Genomic DNA, 17,696 nt, shown 5'->3' on the forward strand with positions numbered 1-17,696 from the left:
AGTGTTCCATGAGCACTTGAGAAGAATGTGTATTCTGTTGTTTTTGGATGGAATGTCCTATAAATATCAATTAAGTCCATCTTGTGTAATGTATCATTTAAAGCTTGTGTTTCCTTATTTATTTTCATTTTGGATGATCTGTCCATTGGTGAAAGTGGGGTGTTAAAGTCCCCTACTATGATTGTGTTACTGTCGATTTCCCCTTTTATGGCTGTTAGTATTTGCCTTATGTATTGAGGTGCTCCTATGTTGGGTGCATAAATATTTACAATTGTTATATCTTCTTCATGGATCGATCCCTTGATCATTATATAGTGTCCTTCTTTGTCTCTTGTTATAGTTTTTACTTTAAAGTCTATTTTGTCTGATATGAGAATTGCTACTCCAGCTTTCTTCTGATTTCCATTTGCATGGAATATCTTTTTCCATCCCCTCACTTTCAGTCTGTATGTGTCCCTAGGTCTGAAGTGGGTCTCTTGTAGACAGCATATATATGGGTCTTGTTTTTGTTTCCATTCAGCCAGTCTGTGTCTTTTGGTGGGAGCATTTAATCCATTTACATTTAAGGTAATTATCGATATGTATGGTTCTATTACCATTTACTGAATTGTTTCGGGTTGTTCTTGTAGGTCTTTTCCTTCTCTTGTGTTTCTTGCCTAGAGAAGTTCCTTTAGCATTTGTTGTAAAGCTGGTTTGGTGGTGCTGAACTCTCTCAGCTTTTGCTTGTCTGTAAAGGTTTTAATTTCTCCATCAAATCTGAATGAGATCCTTGCTGGGTAGAGTAATCTTGTTTGTAGGTTTTTTTCCTTCATCACTTTAAATATGTCCTGCCACTCCCTTCTGGCTTGGAGAGTTTCTGCTGAAAGATCCGTTGTTAACCTTATGGGGATTCCTTTGTGTGTTATTTGTTGTTTTTCCCTTGCTGCTTTTAATATGTTTTCTTTGTATTTAATTTTTGACAGTTTGATTATTACATGTCTTGGCGTGTTTATCCTTGGGTTTATCCTGTATGGGACTCTCTGTGATTACTAGTTTTGATATCAAATTTGTATGTGGATGGTTTCCTACCTTTACTGTATGTTTGCCTTTACTGGTGAGCTTTCCCATCCTCATAATTTTCCTGTTTCCAGTTGTGGCCTTTTCTTTTCCACTTAGAGAAGTTCCTTTAGCATTTGTTGTAAAGCTGGTTTGGTGAATTCTTTCACCTTTGGTGTGTCTGTAAAGCTTTGGATTTCTCTGTCAAATCTGAACCAGAGCCTTGCTGGGTAGAGTATTCTTGGTTGTAGGTTTTTCCCTTTCATCACTTTAAATATATCATGCCACACCCTTTCGCCTGCAGAGTTTCTGCTGAAAAATCAGCTGATAGTCTTATGGAGATTCCCTTGTATGTTATTTGTTGCTTTTCCCTTGTTGCTTTTAATATTTTCTGTCTTTAATTTTTGTCAGTTTTATTACTATGTGTCTCAGTGTGTTCCTCCTGGGTTAATCCTGTATGGGACTCTGTGCTTCCTGGACTTGGGTGACTGTTTCTTTTCACATGTTAAGGAATTTTTCAGCTATAATCTCTTCAAATATTTTCTCAGGCCCTTTCTCTTCTTCTCTCCTGGGACCCCTATAATGCGAATGTTGGTGCATTTGATGTTGTCTCAGGCCTCTTAAGTTGTCTTCATTTCTTTTCATTCTTTTTTCTTTATCCTGTTCCATGGCAGTGATTTCCACCACTTTGTCTTCCAGCTCACTGATTCGTTCTTCTGCCTCATTATTCTGCTATTGATTCTCCCTAGTGTATTTTTCATTTCAGTTAGTGTATTCTTTAAGTTTGTTTGGTTATTTATATTTTCTAACTCTTTGCTAAAAACTTTTGTAACTTCTTACTCCGTGCATCCATTCTTTTCCTGAGTTCTTGGATCATCTTTACGATCCCTACTCTGAACTCTTTCTCAGGTAGATTGTCTATCTCCACTTCACTTAGTTGTTCTTCTGGGGTTTTATCTTATTCTTTCGTCTGGAACATATTCCTTTGCCATGCCATTTTGTTTAAATTTCTATTTGTATCTTTATGTATGTAGTAGCTTAGTTACATTTCTCAACCTTGGAGAAGTGATCCTCTATAGGGGATGTTGTATGTGTCCCAGCAGTACACTCCTCTCTTGTCACCCTGGGGCCAGAGACCAGGTAGGTTCTTACCTGTGTTTGTGGACTCAGTTCTGCAGGACTGTAGTTTTCTTGCTTCTGGTGTCTGCCCCTGGTGGATGAGGCTGGTCTAGAGGCTTGTGAAGGCTTCCTGGCCAGGGGCAGGGGTGGTGGTGCCTACCCACTGGTGGGTGGCACTGGGTCTTGGCACTCTGGTGAGTAAGGCTGTGTCAAGGGGCATGTCGAGAGGTGGCTGTGGGCTCAGGAAGTCTTTAGGCAGTCTGTCTGCTGATGGGTGGGGCTGTGTTCCTGCCCTGTTGGTTGTTTTGGCCTGAGGCGTCTGGAGCTTACAGGCTATTGAGTGGGGCCAGGTCTCAGTGCCAAGGACCCAAAATGTCTTCCTCTAGCCAGAGTTCACGTAGGTCCCCGCTGTGTCTGTCACCAGCTTTTACGACCCCAGAGAGAGCCATAGCCACACCCCACTTCCCCAGGAGACTCTTCAAGACCAGCAGGTAGGTCTGGCCCAGGCTCCTGCAGAGTTACTGCTTTTGTCCTGGGTCCCAATGCGTGTGAGACCTTGTGTGCACCCTCCAAGAGTGGAGTCTCTGTTTCCCCCAGTCCTGTGGAGCTCCTGCAATCAAGCCCTGATAGCCTTCAAAGCCAAATGCTCTGGGGGCTCCTCTTCCCAATGCCAGACCCCTAGGCTTGGGAGCCTGGCCTGGGCCTCTGAGTTCTCACTCCTGTGCGAAAACTTGTGTGATGTAATTATTCTCCAGTTTGTGGGTTGCCCCCCCAGGGTGGTACAGGACTTGATTATAACACAAGTGCGCCCCTCCTACCAGGTCATGGTTTCTTCATGTCTTTGGATGTAGAATATCTTTTTTGGTAGATTCCAGTCTTTCTTTTATTGATGGTTCTTCAGCAGTTAGGTGTGATTTTGGTGTGCTCATGAGAGGAGCTCCTTTTACTCTGCCATCTTGTGTCCAATCTTTGGGACTTTCCATTGTCTTTTGATTTCCAGAGCTTCTCTATTAAAAATCAGCTGAAGGTTTGGGCTTTCTGTAGGTAATTATTTTTTTCCTTTTGATGGATTTTAATTTTTTTCTTTATTTTTTTTTCAGCAGTTTAATGTACTCAGATGCAGTTTTCTTGCTCGCAGTTTACTGAGCTTTTTGAATCTGTGTGGGTTGATGTCTTTAAACAGTTTTGGAAAATTCTCATTTGTTACTTCTTTTCCCATCCTCTTTCTCTATCTCTTTCTGGGACTCCAGTTACACTTATGAGAGACTGACTGTGGTTCACATGTCTCTTCTGCTCCATTCTGTTTTTCCTATTTTTTAAAATCTGTGCTTCAGTTTGGATATTTTCTATTGACTTCTCTTTGAGTTCTCTAATCCAGTCTTATGTTCAGTCTCCTATTAAGCCCATCAAATGTTTTTAAAAAAATTTTTATTGGAGTATGGTTGCTTTACAATGTTGTGTTTCTACTGTACAGCAAAGTGAATCAGCTATACATATACATACATCCCCTCTTTTTTTTGGATTTCCTTCCCATTTAGGTCACCACAGAGCATTGAGTAGAGTTCCCTGTGCAATAGAGTAGGTTCTCATTAGTTATCTATTTTATACATAGTATCAATAGTGTATGTATGTCAATCCCAGTCTCCCAATTCATCCTACCCCCCCCCCTTTCCCCCTTGGTATCCATACGTTTGATTTTCATGTCTACACACTAGAGAATTTTGTGGAAGGAGCAGAGAGTTTCACCTCCACTATCTAGAGATCTGGGATTTAATGAGTCATTCTGAAGAACTGAAGTTTGTTAGACTTTAACTATTTTGATGCAAATCTTTCTCAATAGAGAACTCTAAAAATCATTTATTCTTTTCTGATGATTTAAGGTCATAACTGATCATTTTTCATGATGTGATGAAGCTCTAGTTTCATCTAAAGCAAAGGGAGGTGTAACCCCCTTTCCCCCTTGGCATCCATACATTTGTTCTCTAAGTCTGTGTCTCTATTTTTGCTTTGTAAATAAGATTGTCTATACCAATTTTTTCAGATTCCACATGTATATCAAATGAGTTTTTAATTTTAGATCTTCTGTCTTTTAGTTCTAAAATCAATTTTTTTATAGATTTCATTTCTTTGTTGAAATTATCTTTGCATTCCTTTACCTTTTCTTTTTAAACATCTTTATTGGAGTATAATTGCTTTACAATGGTGTGTTAGTTTCTGCTTTAACCTTTTATTTTCATTGACATACTTTTTAACAGTTTTTGATTGCCCATTCCATCATCTTGTTCATCTGGGGGGTTGACTTCTATTGTTTACTTTTTCTCTTTTATTAATCACATTTTCTTGATTCTTTGCATGTCTTGTAATTTTCATTGTATTCTGGGCATTGTATTTAAAAGAGCTTTTATTTAGTGGTTCATTTTCCTGTGTTAGACTCGGAAGCTAATCATGTCAGTCCATTCAGTATTTGAACTGGGTGCAACTAGGTTATTATAGTTTGATTCAGTTTTCTTTGCACTAAAATGTTTCAATGGCAAGAATTTTGAAAACTCCTCTTAGGTTCTAGTGGACTTTGTCTCCTAAATACCAAAAGACTGTGGAAGAACTTACTCTGCTTTTTCATCCCAGCTCTCTATCATCCATGTTGCCCAATGCCCAGCAAATGTCTCATGATGACCACTGCTGATGCTTTGGGGATGCCTCTGTCTGTAAAACCAGCTCACCAAGGAAGGACTCCTCTCTGGAAATTTTAATCATTTTTGTCTGCATAGCTCTACTAGCTCTTTAGGTTGTTACAGTCCTAGTTTTAAGTGAACGTTTTTCTTACCAATTAAGTTATAAGGAGGTTAACTGCTCTCCAGTTCACTTTCTTTTCTCCATAATTCTTTTTCCACAAAAAATGTGCTGTTTTACATAAGCTGTGAAGTAGTTAAACTATGAAAATAGCTTATGCATTAATAAAAATTTATTGTGAAAACATTTTCTATATTAGCAACAATTAACTAAATGGCTCTCTTGGCTGCTACCAGTGAGATAACTAGCTTTTTTTTTTTAAACAATATTTTTTAATGTTTGCCCATTCTAACTTTTTTTGGTGGTGATCAAGTGATTTGTTATTGGAATGTCTATTGGAACTAATTTATTAATGGAACCTATCTTAGAACTATGATGTCTAGCTGATTTAAACTGGACAAGCTTAATTTTATATGTAAAGAATTCTTGATTGTGCAAGCAAAATATATCTAGAAAATCTGAGGTTGTAGATTTTTATTTAAATGTTCTTTTAAAAAGGACTTTAAAAAATGTATAGATTCTTTAATTTAGATGATTTTCTAGTTTAAATCTGTTCCCATTTTAGTACTATTTTTTAGTAAATCTGTACTTATAAATTTGAGAACTAAATAAAAAAAACCCTGTACATGTTGCTAAAGTACAAACTAAGCACTTGTTTTAATTTGTCATGTGTATTTTATTTAGTGTACCTAAAATGGTAAGTCAATCATAAGTCGAAATGTGGATAAAATGAACTATTTTCCGAAGCTAAACTTTTATAAAAACCCAAATTTTCTTCGAATTCAATGATTTAAGAACTCTCACAGAATGATTTTCTTAAAATTATTTAAAGTAAGAAACTAAACTTGAACCGTCAAGTGGGCATAATTTAACTGTGAAGGTGATGAGCTGATCTGTATCCTGCAGGTTTCGTTCACTACTGTCACTCAGTGATGTACAAATATCGAATGGTTTAATTTTTACCAATAACAGCTGTCTTTACTCTTTACTCTTTGTCTTTACTCTTCTGGCTAGTGGAAAAACTTAAACTTGCTGAATAATAGATTTCGCAGTCTAACTCCTTAAGTTTTCATGTTTCTGGTTTAAAAATCTAGCCCTCTGAGCTTCCGTCTTCTCCCTTTATGCATACTGGTTTTAAGAGCGCCTGCCCGGAGCTGCCTGTGGTAGGCAAGAGCATGTCCTGTTCTTTCTCGGTCCCGTGCCACTGACGGCAGTGTGTGTGTTGTTGGGGGCCGGGTGGGGAGGCTGCTTCAGCATCTGTGATGGCAATAGTCCCATTCTTTTGGCTTTGGCTGTTTCTCTCTCCAATGCCAATATATTATATCTGTGCAATCTGGTAGCCCCAATGAGAATGCTACATGGGCTTTGGCTTCTTGAGACTCCTAGCAACTGACAAAGCAATGAACAAAACAATACCACAGACAGCATTCTCTTTGTCCTGACTCTGAATGTGAAGTCATGGAATCTCCTCTTACCTGTCTCTAATTGGCACTCTTCTTACTGGATGCATGGGCCTGGCCTGGCTCGCTTAGAGTAAGCTGCTGATACCTTTTCCTCAGTAAATCTTCACATCATCCAGACTGTGGATTGAGGGAATGTAATGAGATGCTGTCTGCACCCCCCAGAGCACCCACACATTTGGGGGCAGCTTCACTAAAGTTACCTAAGCTTTTCAAACTCCAGTTCTTCAAGCCAGCAGAGCACTTGCTTTTATCAACTTCTGCCAAGAGATGGGCCTTTGCTCAAGGTCCAGAGTCAATGCCCCAACTCCCCAAGCAATTCTCCGGGGGTACTCCAAATATGGAGGGATGACAAGAAGAAAATTCCCCTCTCCCCGTAAATGCACACTGTGAAGAGAAATGGGGATAGGATAGGTAGCATGTACATGGAATCTGCTCTCTCCAACAGGCAAAAAAAGATTTTTTTTTTTTTTTTTTGCGGTACGCGGGCCTCTCACCGCCGCGGCCCCTCCCGTTGCGGAGCACAGGCTCCGGACGCGCAGGCTCAGCGGCCATGGCTCACGGGCCCAGCCGCTCCGCGGCAGGTGGGATCCTCCCGGACCTGGGCACGAACCCGTATCCCCTGCATCGGCAGGCGGACTCTCAACAACTGCGCCACCAGGGAAGCCCTCCATAAGGATTTTTTATGAACTAAGTGGGTGGGACAAACTGGTGGGGGAAAGATTCTGCTAAAGTTTCCACACTTTGCGAAGGCTGAGGCAATTCTCTGCACTTAAAAGGAGAAACAGTGAGTTTGGACTCAGCTGTGAGCTGTCTCCCTGTTTACTGCCATCCTGGTCAAAAACCCTCCTTGGGAGCAGATTAAGGTCTTACTAAGTAAATTTCAGCAAATTAATGTATATGCTCTACATTTGACAATGTTAAGAATGAACCCAGGGCTTCCCTGGTGGCGCAGTGGTTAAGAATCCGCCTGCCAATGCAGGTTATAAGGGTTCAAGCCCTGGTCCGGGAAGATCTCGCATGCCGTGGAGCAACCAAGCCCGTGTGCCACAACTACTGAAGCCTGCGTGCCTAGAGCCCACGCTCTGCAACAAGAGAAGCCACTGCAATGAGAAGCCTGCGCAACGCAATAAGAGTAGTCCCTGCTCTCTGCAACTAGAGAAAGCCCACGCACAGCCACGAAGACCCAACGCAGCCATAAATGAATGAATGAATGAACTCAAAAACCCTTTAATATTTGACTGTCTGAATCAAGACTTAACACTTTCTACATTGAGGCTATCATCAACATTCTCAAAGGGAAAATTTTCCAATGTCACATAAATGCCCAGTATGAATAAAAACATTTTATGTTCATTTGAAAATAACAAATCACAATTTAATAATAACTAATGGTTGTGTAGCCCTTTATAGTTTGTAAAAAACTCTCACATACATCATCACATTTGGTTTCCACAACAAACCTTTGATATTTCTTCAACATTTAGTTTACTGTTATTTTTTCCCATTTTATGGATGTGAGAATTAAAGCGTGGTGAGGTCAGTAAGCTGCCTTGTCAGAACTAGGGCTCTAACTCCAGTTGTGAACTAAAAATTCTGTGTTTTTCCCCACTGTCTGAGGCTTCCTCTAAACACATGTCTACAAATGCTATTCTTCCTCAGTAGAGATGATATACTTCCGTGTGATACATCTCACAAGTTAAACCTGAGAGTGAAACTGGACACGTGTCCAGGTACCTTACTCTATCACTCTATCCTTTTGACCAAAAGCATGCGTACAAAGAATTGTCTGGGATAAGCAGGCAGAGCCTGCGTGTCTCTAGGACCCCAGGCCATATCTCAAAGGACAACTTTTAGGAAATGAAGTTGAAAAAAGCCATGTGCATACAACGCTTATGTTTCCCTTTGGACTTCAATCCCCTGGGTACTTAAAATGAAAGCTTTGTTTGGTACTGAATTTGTAACTAACATAAGGGCCAATATCTGTGAAGGCTTTGAAGATATAAAAACACTTTTTTCATTCAGCAATGGTGAATTTTCTTGCCAAACACTTCAGCATTAGGGGAAGTAATATGCCATGCTTTGCAGCCCAGGGGGTCATCATGACTTGTAGAAATGTCACAAGGGAGCAGTGGGCAAGGAAACTGGAGCTCAAAAGCGACACACATATGCCCGCTGTTACCATAGTTACAACAGGAAAGGCCATGAGAGGCGTGCTTTCTCCTGTAAGCAGTGAAATAAACCTTCCGTGATTTAGGATCACTGGGGTGAATAATCCTGACTCTGTCCACAGGGTTTTATCGTGGTTGCCTTGAGTTTCAACGTGTAACGGGGAAGAGAAGGAGGGATAAATGATTTAAGCTCAGTGAAGTTGTTACTGATGTTCTATCAATCAGTTAACCTTTACTCTCAGAGCCTGCATGAACTTGGAAAGTCTTTATTCATTCCCCTACCAGCAAATTATAGGGATTAATGGCAAATGACTAATTTTAGTTTGGGTATAACACTCTACAGGGTGATAAAAGAAGAATGTCTCTCTCATTCATGAATTTCTGAGGCTGGATCAGTATAAAGCTATGGAGATCATAGCAATAGAGATGCCCCAGGGCATACACATAGCTCTTTACGCTTCCTAAATCTGGCTTTCTAAGCATGATGGAATCCGGTCTAACTTGTCTTCCAATGTTTGAATCTCTCCTACAGCACCTCTGCCAGAGTGATTTGTATTCTCTAGTTTGATGACAACTTTGTAATGAGTGCATCACCCATAATATAGACAGTTTTGAGAAATAATGATTACAACAGCAAATAAGTAACAACACTTTTGTGGGTTACTATATGTGAGATACTATAAAAGTGTCCTGTAAATTCATTTCATCCCCAGAAAGACCCCAGGAGGCAAGTAACTATTATCTCCATTTTATAGAAGGAAGCCAAGACTTCGAATAGTAAAGAAGTTCCTCCAGTGTCCCACAGCTGTGAAATGTCAGTCGGACCCAGGGATCTGTGACCCCAAAACCTGAGAGGAAGCTATAGCCTCCATCGTCTTCACCTGGAGCAAAAATCTGTCTCCTTGTAATTTCTACCCACTGGTCTAGTTCTATCCTCAGACTCAGGGAAAAAGTCTTAATTCCTCTTCCACTACTAGCTCTTTGTATATCTGTATGGCTTTCAGGACTTTCTGCAGTCTGTTTAGACCACAAGACACTGTTTTTAGATGTCCATTCTTTAACCCGCCTCCAACCATGTATTCTGCTTGTTTTGCATATTGCATTAGCTTTCTAATGGGTTTCTTCATGCTCTGCCCTCTGACCACCAGCAGCTGTAGGCTTTAAAATGAGTCAGATCTCTTCAGTCCTCTGCTCAACGCACTCCGGCTTCTCGTGTCAAAGTGCAAGTAAAATCTTTACAGCCAACTTCAAGATGGCAAACCCCATGCTGTGGCCTCCATTCCCACACTCTCCCTTTCTGCTCACACTGCTTGAGGCACACCCGCCTGCTTCCTGTTCCCTAAACGTGCCAAGCACGTTCCCCACTCCTCTCCCTGGAAAGCTCTGAGCTGGAATATCCAGTTGGTTCTTGCCCGACCCTCCTCCTGTCTCCCCTCCTTAGTCACCTGATCAGTGAGACCTTCTCCACCTACTCTATGGAAAATGAGAAGTCTCTCCCCTCACTGCTCTTCCCTTTCCTCCTTCCTTTTTGTATTTTTCTCCACAGCTCTTGTCACCATCTGATTATTGTTTATTTTACTTATTTCTTTGATTTTTGCCTGCCCTCTCCTCTTAGCCCCACATAACAACACAAGCTACATGAGGGTAGAAAGTCTTACCTTTTAGTTCAATTCTAACATTAAATCATAAGAAACTGGCCTAAAACAATGACCATTTCATATGGGTCAACTTGCCCCAGCACTAAGAGCAGCCCCTGGCACAGGACAGCATTCAGTAAGTAGTTGGTTGATGATAAATGAATAATTTATCCACATACTAAAAATATTATAGACTTTATATACTTTATATCTTATGTGGAGTAGAATATAGATGGACATGCAAATAAATATTAAAAACTTTTATTGATACACTGAACCTAGCATTTAAATATAAGATATGACATTTTCTTCACTAGTAATTTTAACAGTCATCCGTCAGCCTCAGAACATCCCGTGTCGAAAGGGCCAACTTCCCTATCAATTGGTAGGAGCTGTTTGCATTCAGGATAAGGTCTTTCTCTTCAGCTAAATTGAGGCAGTGATTTTGCTCATCACCTGCCATAGAGGGACCTGCTTCTTACCACCACTGTGTTTACACAGAGGAGCGGATATTCTTTAGAAAATAATGACAAACTAATAATAATGTTCCTGTTGAACATCTCCAGCTGAAAAATCACTGCAAAAACAATTTTTTTCCACAGGGTATCAATTCCTATTGGCGGATCTGAGACTGTATGTTTGGTTTACTTTAACAGTGTTTCTGCCACAGTATTAAAAAAAATATGCCAGAAATTCTAATGTTGAGAAACAGATACTAGGATAGAATACTACATGATAAAATATAAGGAAAATTAGGATAATTATTGGATGACTAACAAACACAGTAAGCCTTACTGCTGATCACAAGTTGTTGTGGAAATTGTCAACCCTTTGATTACCACTTCAAATTATTCACTGTTAATTTGCAGTACTTCTTATGGAAAGGGGAGGATTTTGTCCTCACACATTGAGGGCAAGGAGACAGTTTAAGAATTTTAAATAAATACAGAAAAGCAAGGTTTTTTTCCCCATTCTAAAAGCCCCTTAAGAATCACAAATCAAGAATTCTCACATTCATCTACAATAGAAAGCATTAAGTTTTTTTATACCCACAACAAAACATGGACCTGCAGAAGTTTTCAAACAGTCCTCCAGCAGCTTCATGCGGGTCTTCTGGAGCTCAGGGCTGTCCCATTCTTCTTCATCAATTCCCCAGTACAGATCTATGACCTGGGGACCAATGGATGAGGCAGCGTTAATTCACCTATGCGAAAACTCAACTGATGTGTAGGCTTTATTCTTATTCACAATATTAAGCTAATGTGACTTCTAACTTTTCTCTTTGCAGCATGTTTTCCCTTGCAGAGGGAAAATGATTTTTAAGCTCAATCTAAATTTTTAAATCCCAAGATGGTTTGGGGATGAACACTATAATTTTTTTTGTTCCTGATTACACTGTTGACATGGCCCCAGAGAAAATGAAGTGTTAAATATCAGAGGCTTTGCAATTCAGGCTTTCATTATATTGAAATGGTAACAGGATTTCAGAAGTCTGAAAGCAGCTGGGATATAGTTACTACATTATCTGAGACAAATAACAGTGTATAATTTTACTGTTATGTCTCAATCTGAGAAGGGAAAACCATAATGGGCATTCACATATACTGACCCAAAGTTAAATAGCTACATTTCTGTAAAAAAAAAAAAAAAAAAAAAAAAAGAAAAAAGAAAAACCTGTTATCCCAGAGACATTTTGTTTATCTCTAAGCAGCTTGGCTTTCATTAATACATATGTGAAAAAACATGTATGGAAAACAATGAAAGGTATGCCTTACTGAGAAGTGAGGATAATAGGATCCTCTATCTATCTCCTCACTTCAAAGACGATGAGGAAAGAGTCCGTAAAAAATTTTTACAAGTACACTCTGAAAAATTTGCTATGGAAAGCAGAATGGGTTTCATTCCTTTTACTCAATTGCTGTCTGCATAAGCTAAATGTTTCTAATTGTAGCTTTGAAGATTTCTTCTTTTCCTTTCTTTATTTCCCACAAGCAGAAAAATAAACCTCTCCTCCTTACTGGCTGTTTGCATGGCATTCAGTGAGATGTAGGAGCAGAGCATGGGGTCCCCCACTGTGCCCCAAGTGCTCTGTGTACTTCCCATCTCCTGGCCAATGCGCCACACAAGTGTGTTTGTATCAAATCTTTGTCTATCTGCATTTGAGTTTTTAGATGGCTGATAGAGATATAACTTCTTTAAAAATATATTCCCGTGGCTCAGTCCATGAGTTTTATAACATATGAAACTATCATCACTGATTTTGGGGTTCTTTTAATCTACTTTACAAGGTTTAATCACAATATTAAGAAAGAGGGACATCTGAGACTATAACTTGACTGTCCACTATGAGAGCCCTTAGCTGTGGTTATCTAAAACTAAATATAAATTAAAATTAAAAATTCAGTTCAAGTGTTCAAGTCACATGTGATTACTGACTCCCATGTTGGAAGATGCAGATATAGAATACTTCACCATCACAGGAAGTTTAACTGGACAGAATTGTAATTTACTGAATTTCATATACTGAAATTACTAGAACAAGTCCATTTTTGGCCATCTGCCAATAAACTCTCAAACACACAAATCTGCAATGTGAATGGTAACTTAGTTGTGTCATGCACAAACTAACAACCATACACAGAACCTGGTCCCCATCCTTGTGGCTGATACTGTTTGATATCTGAGGAAAGGTAGGATTTAGAATAAATGAGAAACAGAAATGGTAAAAATGAAAGTTAATGTAACAAAAGCTATAAATATACAACTGCTATTCCTCTCACATCTTCTGTGACATAAAATTATATAATTATGTCACTGTAACTTATTAGATGTTGCATATATAATAATAATAGCACAAAAGTGAGCAAAGGGAATAGAGCTATATGGGAGTAGTCTTTCTATAGCTCACTGGAATTAACTTATCAGAATCTACCTATGATTTATACTAACTAAGATGTATATGCCTTAAAATAACTACAAAGAAAATAACTCAAAAATTAATGATTTTTTCACTATAAGGAATTAAAATGTTAAAGTAGAAAATATTCACATATCACAAAGCAAAGAAGTAAAAGAGGAATAGAGGAACAGAAATGACAGACATATAGAATAAAAGTAAAACGGCAGAAGTAAATCCAACTATGTCAATAATACCATTAAGTGTGAATGGTTTAAAAAGTCCAAACAGAGAGACTGTCAGACTAGATAAAAACAAGATCCAACTATATACTTCTACAGGAGTACACTTTAGATTCAAAAAGGTTAAAAGGATGGAAAAAATAGGATGGAAAAAATGACAAAGGAGGCAAGAATATACAATGGAGAAAAGACAGTCTCTTCAATAAGTGGTGCTGGGAAAACTGGACAGCTACATGTAAAAGAATGAAATTAGAACACTGCCTAACACCATACACAAAAATAAACTCAAAATGGATTCGAGACCTAAATTTAAGACCGGATCCTATAAAACTATTAGAGGAAAACACAGGAAGAACACTCTTTGGCAGACTTCCCTGGCAGTCCAGTGGTTAAGACTTCGCCTTCCAACGTAGGGGGTGCCAGTTCAATCCCTGGTTGGGGAACTAAGATCCCACATGCCTCACAGCCAAAAAAAACCAAAACATAAAACAGAAGCAATACTGGAACAAATTCAATAAAGACTCTAAAAATGGCCCACATCAAAAAAATCTTTAAAAAACCCCACTCTGACATAAATCACAGCAAGATCTTTTTTGATCCACCTCCTAGAGTAATGAAAATAAAAACAAAAATAAATGGGACCTAATTAAAAGCTTTTGTATAGTAAAGGGAACTGTAAAAAGAAAAGACAACCCTCAGAATGGGAGAAAATATTTGCAAATGAAGCAACAGACAAGGGATTAATCTCCAAAATATACAAGCAGCTCATGCAGCTCAATATCAAAAAAGCAAATAACCCAATCAAAAACAGGGCTGAAGATCTAAATAGACATTTCTCCAAAAAGACATACAGATGGCCAATAAACACATGAAAAGATTCTCAATATCACTAATTATTAGAGAAATGGCCAATAAACACATGAAAAGATTCTCAATATCACTAATTATTAGAGAAATGCAAGTCAAAAATACAATGATGTGTCATCTCACACCAGTCAGAATGGCCATCATCAAAAAATCTACAAACAAATGCTGGAGAGGGTGTGGAGAAAAGGGAAACCTGTTGCACTGTTGGTAGGAATGTAAATTGGTACAGCCACTATGGAGAACAGTATGGAGGTTCCTTAAAAAACTAAAAATAGAGCTACCCTATGATCCAGCAATCCCACTCCTGGGCATATATCTAGAGAAAACCATAATTTGAAAAGATACATGCACCCCCACTGTTCACTGCAGCACTATTTACAATGGCCAGGACATGGAAGCAACCTAAATATCCATCAACAGAGGAATGGATAAAGAAGATGTGGTACATATATACAGTGGAGTATTACTCAGCCATAAAAAAGAACAAAATAATGTCATTTGCAGCAACATGGATGGACCTAGAGCCTGTCATACTGAGTGAAGTAAGACAGAGAAAGACAAATATTATATGGTATCACTCACATGTGGAATCTAAAAACAGGTACAAATGAATTTATCTACAAAACAGAAACAGTTACAGATGTAGAAAACAAACTTATGGTTACCAGGGGGTAAGGGGAGGGAAGAGATAAATTGGGAGATTGGGATTTACATATACATACTACTATATATGAAATAACTAATAAGGACCTACTGTATAGCACAGGGAACTCTACTCAATACTCTGTAATAGCCTACATGGGAAAAGAATCCAAAAAAAGAGTGTATATATGTGTATGTATAACTGATTCACTTTGCAGTACAGCAGAATCTAACAACATTGTAAGTCAACTATACTGCAATAAAAATTTTTAAAAATTCACTTAAAAATTGAAAGTGTTATAGTGTAGAACCAGCATGACAATAGACAAAATCAATAAAACTATATATGTAAGAGAATTTGTATTAAATTAAATGTAATATTTCAGAAAAAGGATGGACAAAGATTTATCATGCAAACAGCAACCATAAGAAAGCTCACGGGGCTATACTAATATCAGACAAATATATACTAATATCAGACAAAAGAAATTTTAAAACAATATAACTGAAGATGAAGAGGGACATTTTATAATGATAAAAGGGTCAATCCATCAGGAGGATGTAACAATTATAAATGTATATGCAATGAACAGAGCCTTAAAATACATGAAAAACAAACTGACAGAAATGAAGGAGAAATAGACAATTCAATTATAATAGTTGGAGACTTGAATATATAATTTAATAATGGGAAGAACAAAATCCTGGAAGACTGTAGCAATACTATAAATGAACTAGTTCTAACATGTCTTAGGACAATCTACCCAACAACATAATATACATTCTTCTCAAGTTCACATAGAACACTCTCCAGGAGAGAACATATGTTAGATCATAAAACAAGCATCAATAACCTTCAATGGATTTAAATCATAGAAAGTATGTCCTCTGAACACAATGCAATGATACTAGAAATCAGTAATAGAAAGAAACTTGGAAAATTCATAAGTAGATGGAAATTAACACACTGCTAAATAACCAGTGAATCAAAGAAGAAATCACAAGGGAAATTAAAAATTACTTTGAGATTAATGAGAATGAAGATACAACATAGCAAATTTATGGGATGTAGGTAAAGCCATACTCAGAGGAAATTTAGAGCTGTAAACACCTATATTAAAAATGAAGATTTCAATAACTTAAGACAATAGAAAAAGCATCAAGGGCAAGCCAAAGCAAGCAGAAGGAAGGAAATAATAGATTACAATGGAAATTAATGAAAAAGAATAGAAAAATGATAGAGGAAAAAAAACGAATGAAATCAAAGATTCTTTGAAGAGATCAACAAAATGGATAAAACTGGATTCACCAAAAGAAACAAAAACAACCTCAAATTCCTAAAATCTGGGGTGAAAGAGGCCATTACTACTAACCTTACAGAACTAAAAGGATTATTAGATAATACTACAGACAACTGTATGCCAATGAATTAGATCACTTAGATGAAATGGACAAATTCCTAGAGAGACACAAATTACATAAATTGACTCAAGACAGAATAGAAAAATGTGAAGACATTTTTAACAAGAGATTAAATAGTAATTTTTTAAAAGCTGCATAAAAAGCCTAGGTCTAGATGGATACACTGGTGAATTCTACCAAACATTTACAAAAGAATTAATATTAATTATTATTAATAATAATATTATTCAGTCTTCCAAAATTATTATTATTAGTCTTCCAAAACTTACAAGAGAATACTTCCTAACTTATTCTATGAGACCAGTATGATCCTGGTACCAAAGCCAGACAAAAATATCAGAAGAAAAATACAAAGCAACATCTCAAGAAAATAAACATCCTCAGCAAAAATATTAAAAACCCTAACCTGGCAGCATATAAAAAGGGTTATACAACACAATGAGGTGGGACTTATTCCAGGAATGCAGGGTTGACTCAGCATCAGAAAATCAACTAATGGAGGACACTATATATTAACAGAATAAAGGACAAAAACCATATGTCTCAACATACACAGGAAAAAAAAATGACAAAATCCAACACCCCTTCATGATAAAAAAAAAAAAACACTCAACAAACTAGGAACAGAAATTAACTTCTTCAACCTGAATAAAGGGCATGCATGAAAAAACTACATCTAACATCATACTTAATGAAGACTGAAAGCTTTCCCCCTAAGATTAGGAGCAACAGAAAGATATCCACTCTAACCACTTTTATTCAACAGTATATTGGAGGTTCCAGCTAGGCAACTTGGCAAGAAAAAGAAAATGCATCCATATAGGAAAGGGAAAAGTAGACCCACCTTTATTCATAGATTACAAGATCTTGTATATTGAAAATTCTAAGGAAAGCACGAAAAAACTGTTGGAACTAATGAGTTGTGCAAGGTTGTAGGATACAAGATCAATATGTAAAACCCACTTGTATTTCTATATAGTAGCAATGAGCAATCTAAGATAAATTTAAAAAATAAGTCCATTTAAAAGAGCATCAGAAAGAATAAAAAGCTTAGGAATAAATTTAACAAAAGAAATGCAAAATTCACACTTTGAAAATTACAAAACACCATTGAAAGACATCCCCTATAAATGGATTGGTAGACCAAATATTATGATGACAATACTCCCCAAATAAATCTATAGATTCAACGCAATCACTATAAAACTCCCAGCTGGCTTACAGAAATTGCAAGCTGATCTTAAAATTCATATGGAAATTCAAGAGACCCAGAACAGCCAAAATAATCTTGCAAAAGGAGAGCAAATTTGGAGGACTCACACTTCCAGATTTCAAACTTAGTACAAAGCTACAATAATTAAGACAGTGTGATACTGGCATAAGTATAGGCAATGGAATAAAACTGAAAATCCAAA

General features: G+C 37.6%; 1 protein-coding gene across 1 annotated transcript in view; it reads right to left on the minus strand.

Moving 5' to 3' along the window:
• NWD2 (NACHT and WD repeat domain containing 2) overlaps positions 1 to 17,696 on the minus strand; it is a 223,248-nt gene that overhangs the window by 91,162 nt on the left and 114,390 nt on the right. Inside the window, exon 3 of the mRNA XM_024132871.3 lies at positions 11,266 to 11,382. Within this exon, the coding sequence (XP_023988639.1) occupies positions 11,266 to 11,382 (117 nt within the window). The remainder of the gene's footprint in view (positions 1 to 11,265; positions 11,383 to 17,696) is intronic.

Source organism: Physeter macrocephalus, chromosome 7 (assembly GCF_002837175.3).
Source record: "Physeter macrocephalus isolate SW-GA chromosome 7, ASM283717v5, whole genome shotgun sequence".
Lineage (NCBI taxonomy): Eukaryota > Metazoa > Chordata > Mammalia > Artiodactyla > Physeteridae > Physeter > Physeter macrocephalus.